The sequence below is a fragment of the Nicotiana tabacum genome, chromosome 3 (assembly GCF_000715075.1).
Source record: "Nicotiana tabacum cultivar K326 chromosome 3, ASM71507v2, whole genome shotgun sequence".
NCBI classification, from domain to species: Eukaryota; Viridiplantae; Streptophyta; class Magnoliopsida; order Solanales; family Solanaceae; genus Nicotiana; species Nicotiana tabacum.
In genome coordinates, this window is record NC_134082.1 from 117,989,221 (window position 1) to 117,997,089 (window position 7,869).

General features: G+C 35.6%; 1 protein-coding gene across 1 annotated transcript; it reads right to left on the reverse strand.

Moving 5' to 3' along the window:
• Positions 1-7,028: 7,028 nt before the first annotated feature.
• Positions 7,029-7,562, reverse strand: LOC107830580 (agamous-like MADS-box protein AGL29). Its single transcript, XM_016658194.1, has one exon. The coding sequence runs from the start codon at positions 7,560-7,562 to the stop codon at positions 7,029-7,031; it is 534 nt and encodes a 177-aa protein (XP_016513680.1).
• Positions 7,563-7,869: the final 307 nt, after the last annotated feature.

The window sequence follows — 7,869 nt, forward strand, 5'->3', positions numbered from 1 at the left end:
CACTCTCTTAAAACTTGATTATTAATTTATTATAATAAGTCCCAAATTTCAATTGTTAAAGGTTGTTGGGAGTAAAAGTTTTGTACATATGTTACGTTTAGTTGAACAGACGACATGAGATTTTGATGATAAGAAATTAAATATAGGTAATAATATAAATCAAAAAAGTGATTTATTTTATTTCATAGTGCAAAGTAAATCATATGATAGGGAGAAAAAATAAATCATGTGGAGTATGGTTATAAAAATAGCGAAATGGGAAAATCCAATTCAGAAAAGAACAATTAACAATGTATCATATATCAAAACTCATATTAGCGGGAGAGATAAGTAAGGGGTTTTGCCAGGTCCCCAAAACTAACTCCGTCGTGATGGCGTCTATCATGAAACCAGGCCAGCCGACACAATCCCAAAACAAATCGATATTTGATAATAAGGATGTTTAAACTATTAATTTATAAAATTTCACAGTATAAGTCTAAATAACAAGTGCGGAAAGAACAAAGGCTTGACATCGGGGTGTCACATGTCATGAGCATCTACTAAGGAGTGTCTGAATACAACTAAGACTATCACAGCCTGGAAAATACTAATATAGTCTAAGGAAGATAAGAGGGAGAAGACCAAGGTTGCGAACGTCATGCAGCTACCTTGCCGACTATGAATATCCGCAACGGATGAAAGATCAGCAATCGCTATCACGTCCAGCAACCCCTAGATCTGCACATAAGGTGCAGGGAGTAATGTGAGTATGCCAACTCAGTAAGTAATAAAAGAAAATAAAGACTGAGTAGTAAGAAATACATAAATCCACATCATGAAATCATAGTAAGTACAGCCTGCCTTCAACACAGAACATAGTCAAATCATCTCATTTAAAAATCCATTTTCAGTAAAAATCATTGAAGATATTTTTAGAACAATTTCAACGTAGGTTCAATGAAGTTTAGAGTAAAAGTGATGAAAATCATAAATAGCCCATCGGGCAAAACATGTATCATAAACCGTCCATCGGGCATAACATCTCTCAGAATCAGCCCCTCGGGCCACCTCACAATCGCTCGTAATCAGCCCCTCGGGCACAACATGAATCAAGAACAGCCCATCGGGCAACATCATATCAACCACTCAAGATACTCGCTCTCACTGGGGTGTACAGACTCTGGAGGGGCTCCTACAGCCCAAGCGCTATAACAAGCCATCTCGTGGCATAATAAATCAGGCTCTAGGCCTCTCTAATATCACAAATCAGTATAACATGCTGCGGCGCACAGCCCGATCCTAGGATATCCTCAAAACACATGCCCTCGGCCTCACTCAGTCAGAAACCTCTCAAGCCACTCGGGCTATCAATAAAATAGGGTGCTCAGCCCAAAATATCATTTTATGCATCAAAACGGAGTAAATGAGACTGAGTTATGAAATTAGTAAAATATAGCATGATTGATTACCGATCTTAAACCAAAATAGTGAGGAAACAGTAGTAAAAAGCCCCTAAGGGTCCAACAGATTGGCACGAGGCCCAAATATGGCATTCAACCCAAAATATAGTACTACTTTCCAAAGCACATAAGTATCAAATAGTTTTTAGTCAAATAAGTAACTTAATAGTCGCTACAGGACAGACCAGATCACAATCCCCAATGGTGCACGCCCTTACGCTCGTCATATATCTTGTGTGTTACCTCATAATAATGAAACGATGTAAAATCCGGGGTTTCATACCCTCAGGACAAGATTTACAATCATTACTTACCTCAAACCGGACAAAGCTCTAACCCGCAATGCCCTTACCTCTCGACTCGGCCTCAAAATGCTCTGAATCTAACCAAAATCAATATATTATCAGTAATATATGCTAAAGGAATGAATTCCACACGAAAAGAAAAATAATTAGACCAAAAATTTCGAATTGGACTAAAACTCGGACCCCGGGCCACGTCTCGGAATACAACAAAAATTACAAAACTAGAAACTTCTTTCACTCCTGAGTCTATACATACCAAAACCATCAAAATCGGACTTTAAATGGCCCCTCAAATCCCCAATCAAAGCTCTCCAAAACTCAAGCCCTAATTCTTCAACTTCACCCTAAATTTTTCACTAATTTCATGATTAATTAGTGGAAAAATCATCACAAACACAATTAATAAAGCCCAAGTAGCTTACCTCACTGAAACCCCTCGATTCCCTCTTGAAATCACTGCTTGGAGCTCCAAACTCGTCCAAAAATGGTGGAAAAATGACTGAAATTCGCGAAGGGGAACTTATATACTTTCTATCCAGAACTTCCGCATCTGTCGTCCAAATCTCACACCTTCCCAACCGCTTCTGCGGTCCAACCAACCGCACATGCGGTTTCCACTTAAATGGCTAGGAACGTATCTGCGCCCCAGGCACCGCACTTGCGGTATCGCAAATGCGTCCAACACACCGCATCTAAGATTCTTCCCCTGATGGCCAAACGCACCTGCAATCTCCATATCGTATCTGCGACCTCGCACCTGCGGTCCCCAATCCGCAGGTGCGAAAATGACAGAAGCAGCAAATTCAGCAGCATCAACTCAATGCCAATCTTTCTGTCAACCACCCAAATACATTCCAAGGCCCTCGGGACCTCATCCAAACATACTTGCAAGTCACATATCACCATTCAAACTTATTCCAACCTTCGAAACACTTAAAATAACATCAAAACACCAAATCACCCTCGGATTCAAGCCTAAGGATTTTCAAACTTCCGAATTCCACAAACGATGCCAAAAGATAACAAACCTTATCCGAATGACCTGAAATTTTGCACACACATCACAAATGAGATAACGGACCTATTCCAATTTCCGAAATTCCATTCCGACCCCTATATCAAGATTTCCACTGCCGATCGAAAAACGCCAAATTTCCAATTTCGCCAATTCAAACCTAAATCTACCACGGACCTCCAAATTACATTCCGAACACGCTCCTAAGTCCAAAATCACCTAATGAAACTATCCGAACCATCAAAATTCACATCCGAGATCTTCTACACATAAGTCAACATCCGGTTGACTTTTTCAACTTAAGTTTCCAAATAAGAGATTAAGTGTCTCATCCCACTCTAAGACCACTTCGAACATAACATAACCAACACGATATGATGAAATACAGCTGAACAACACACAAGGGAGTATAAATGGGGGAAACAGGGTTGTAGCTCATGAAACGAGCGGCCGGGTCATTACAGGCTTTCTATGGGAGGGGTCTAAACAGAAGAAAATGAGTTCTCGAGGCAGAAACTAAAGAAAAGAGCCAAAAAAGAAAAAGGAAAAGAAACTATGGGGAAAAAGCCAAAAGAAAAGATATATAATTATTAAATTACAAGAAAATATAATATATCATTGTTAGACCTGGAAATCGAACCCGAGTCATCCAGCACAAAAGCAGCACTCAGGCAAGCGCAACCAGCGCCTCCAAACATTTAAGTACAAGGGTCCCTAGTTAAATATATATTCATTTTTCAGCGTATACAGCCTATATATATATATATATATATATATATATATATATATATATATATATATATAGGTCCCATCGTCTTCACCTACTTTCTTCGAGGAAAAGAATAAATCTTATTTCTTTGATTAAAGAAACTTACTATTATAGTTACTTCATTTTACTTGTAGAATCTGGAAAATTGTTACTTATATTGCATTATGTATTATTTATTAATCAAAGTTATAATTTTCTTAAAAAGAGCTAGAAAAGAAAAGAAGAAACCAACCAATATCAAATATATATTTGAATTTTTTTTAAACGTTAGCACTAGAGTGAAATTTGGACAATTTTATACCAAATCCTAATCTTGTTCAATTTACTGTACATACCATGAATCCGCTTAAAAGAGAGGGTGCCTTTGCAAACGCAGACATAAGTGGTGCATGCACTATAACATTATGTATATATTGCTAATAATTCTTTGTTATATATATGAAAATCGTGGCTAATACCTAACAATAGCCACAAAAATTAAAATTTCATGGCTATTTTCAATTTCATAAAAAAAATTAGCTACAAAATTAAATTGGCAAAGCTAATTTCGTATTTTTGCTATAATATCTAACTGTCGTAGCAATAATTACCCAAATAGCTATAAATTTATTGCTAGAATAAACATTCGTAGCTAATCGTATTCTTTTTGCTGCGTATTTGAAGTTACTATAGCAAGAGCAATTTTATAGCTACAAGAAATTACTTCTAACAAAATATTATAGCTAAATAAATATTTTTGCTTCCAATTATAAAAGCTTGTGGCAACAACTAGCTTAATAGCTATTGCTACAACAATATTTTGTAGCTAATTGTGACTTTTTGCCACACGTCTGAAATTGGAAGCAATATTACTCTTTTAGCTACAAAATATTATTAGAGATAAAATTTTGTAGCTGAGTAGAGAATTTTGCTTCAAGTTATAAATATTTGCGGCAAAAACTAACTTAATAGCTACAAACTTATTCTGGCACAATAAAATTTTGTAGCTAAATATAAATTTTTATCACGTGTATGAAGTTACTACAGCTATAACATGTTAGCCACAATAAAGATTTGAAACAAATAATGAATATAAAACTATTTAAAAATTTAAGTTGTAAGAAACCGAGAAAATCATTGGTTATCGTCAGCTCGTGCCGTAAGGTGTTGGGTTAAGTTCTGCAATATTTTATCCGATTCTATTATAAGCTCTTAAACCTACAGTAAAAGTAGATTTCCAGTTTGGTCAAGTAGAGGTTTTGATCAAATGTAAGTAAAGCAGTAGGGGTGGGCATCGGTCGGTTCGGTTCGGTTATGAATATTATCGGTTGAACATATCGGTTATCGGTTTACAAATATGATAAACCGATAACCAAACCGATAAGATATTAGTTATCAGTTATCGGTTAATCGGTTATCGATCATTATCGGTTCGATTATCGGTTTACCCGATAAGATAAAACAACTAAAACAGTTTTATAAACAACTTTATATCGGTATAAAACTGTTTTGCAATGTTTCTTGTACCGAGCTAAAACAATTTTATAAAATAGCTTTTTTGCAAGCTAAAACAGTTTTATAATACAGCTTATTTGTAATTGAGAAAGGTATAAAGACAAGCTGTTTTGCAACTAATAGTTCAACACTAAAATCTGCAACATAAAACAATAGAAATAGTTAACTAGTAGTTTAAGCAGTGAGTTTAAATTCTTAAAGCTGATTCTACTTTCTCTGTGATTTCATTCATAAATCTGATTTATCTTTAAATGAGGTACTTTATGCTAATAATTTGATGCCAACAAATAGGACAAAAACAAACGAAGAAAAAAAAGTAACAAAACAGAACGGAACAGTTAGAGTAGAGGAAAAGGCTAGAGATAAAAACTATGCAGAACTAAAATCAAACCTCAAGTCATTTTAGCGAAACAGATAATTGTATAAAACAGATAAATAAACGATTCCCACAAAAATCCAATAGTAAATAAATCAACACAATAGTGAAGTGAATCAACGGGCAAAAAATAAACGATTCCCTCAAAAATCAACACGAAGATTGAATCAAGGCAAAAATAAACAGAGCATAACCCAATAGTGAAGTGAATCAACACAATAGTGAAGTGAATCAACAAGCAAAAATAAATGATTCCCTCAAAAATCAACATGAAGATTGAATCAACTGAAGATGAAGATGAAGGCAAGTAGGCAACCGAAGATAAAGATGAAGAAACTAAAAACTTACACGAAGAATAAAGATGAAGCTGAAGAATGCGGCTGAGAAATGGGCTGAAGCGTGAAGTGAAGAGGGTGAAGTCTGAACTTTGAAGAATGCGGCTGACGGGCTGAGGTTGAAAAAGAATAGGGAAAGAATGAAGCCCTACTATGTATATACTTAAGGGTAAAGTAGTAAATTCATTAATTCTTATTGGGTTATCGGTTAACCCAATAATATAATTGCCAAACCGAGCCCGAACCAATAACCCAATAATGAAAAAATTCTGAACCGTTATCGAATCGTTAACCCAATAACTCAATACCGATAACCCAATAAATATTTAACGGTTCGGGTTATCGATTTTATCCGATATATGCCCACCCCTATAAAGCAGAAGATGTTTGATCGGGATTACAATGACGTATTATGATAAGGGGAATAAATAAGTTAGAATTATTTAGCAGATATACTTTTATTGATAGATGTTTGATTCATTCGACTAAAAATGGATATACGAGGTATAACAAATTTTACACGAAATAAGTTGGGTTAAACTTATATTTTAACCATGCATTTTCAAAGGACATTGAGAGAAGAACCTTGGGAATGGCATCTTTGTTATTTTGGTGCTTTATCCCCGAATTACTAACTTCTAGATTGTCATCTCACCCGGTGGGATAAGTGTGGTATAATTAATCACAAAATCCTGAAATTCAACCAAATACGAAATAAGATAATCTCATATTTTAATCTTGAACTGTTATCTCTTGTCCTACCAACAAAACGCCCCTCAAGTATTTTTCTACCACAAGTAAGGCGCTTGATTTGCCAAAAACCCAACTCAACTCCATCTTTATTTATTAAAAAGATTCCACCATCTCACATATAGCAAACTTAGGTGTGAATGCGCCAAAATCACTGGGAAGATGGAACCATGAAAAGATACCAATGAGTTAAAGAGGTTATTTCTTTAAACCAGTTCACATTGTAATCACTAGTTCAATAACTAAATTCCATTGGCATGTTTTGGTACAAGAGAAGAGTTTATTTTATTGGATTTTGCATGATGGAAGCACCTCAGACCAACAATAACAAAGACAACAACTGACCAATAACAACTTCATACATAAACTTCTTTTCTGTGGTCTAAAACCTCAGATAATTTGACCACTGAAAGACAAATAATGACTGACTCAGTAACAAAGACAACAATTGACCAAATGAAAGACTCGATAATTGGTAATTAAAACTCTCCTCCAAACACTAGTACCAAATTCAAGGACTCCAATTTCCACAGCCACGCTTATTAATGATGAGTTCCCGAACTCTCCCCCACTTCATATTCAGGGACAACATTTAAATCAAACTTGAGTCGCTGTGCCCGAATGTGATTTTTTGCTGCTTCATTAATTTTGTCCAACCGCAGCTTTATTTCCACCAACTTCTCCGACCTCTCTTTATCAGGCGGTATTTCAGCGCCAGGGTACATTACCTTATACCTTAATTCTCGACGTTTTTCCTTCTCATTTTCATCTTGTATATCTTTGCAGAGATCATCAAATGCCTGAAAGACACTTGATTTTCCCTCATCAACATTCTGTTGTTTCCATTCACAAAATTTTTCTGTTATTTTTTCAACACTAGTGGAGCTATAGGAACATGGTTTTCCACTTGGAGAAAAGAGCAGAACACCAATGTCTGCTCCCGTCACAGTGGAAAACTCCTCCGCTTTCCTAAACAAGCTTGCTTTCCTTTTTGAGAAGGTAACATAGCGTGCTTCTTTTGACTCGACATACTTCATTTCAATCTTTTGCCTACCCTTACTCGTCCTCCTTGCCATTGCAAAAAGCAAATATAGAAGAATATTAAAAAGATGTTTTGGCTGAATAAGTCTGAGCAATCTCGAGAGAAACGCCTGTGTGATTTATAGTTGGTGCGCGAGTCTCTCTTTCACGTGTATTGTCACATTTGATTAAATGTTATTCATATATTCGGATTACAGCGAATCTGAGTCCAAAACTGTATAATTATACAGCTGAGACTACAAAAGCTAAATTGATCCTCAAGACAATGAAAAATATTGATCTATTTATAACATAATTAATGTTAATGCTATACTTATTATGAATAAAAAGCTTGTCAAGAAA

Excerpts from the sequence above, each read along its gene's own strand:
- LOC107830580 (XM_016658194.1), bottom strand. The coding sequence starts at position 7,562 with ATGGCAAGGAGGACGAGTAAGGGTAGGCAAAAGATTGAAATGAAGTAT.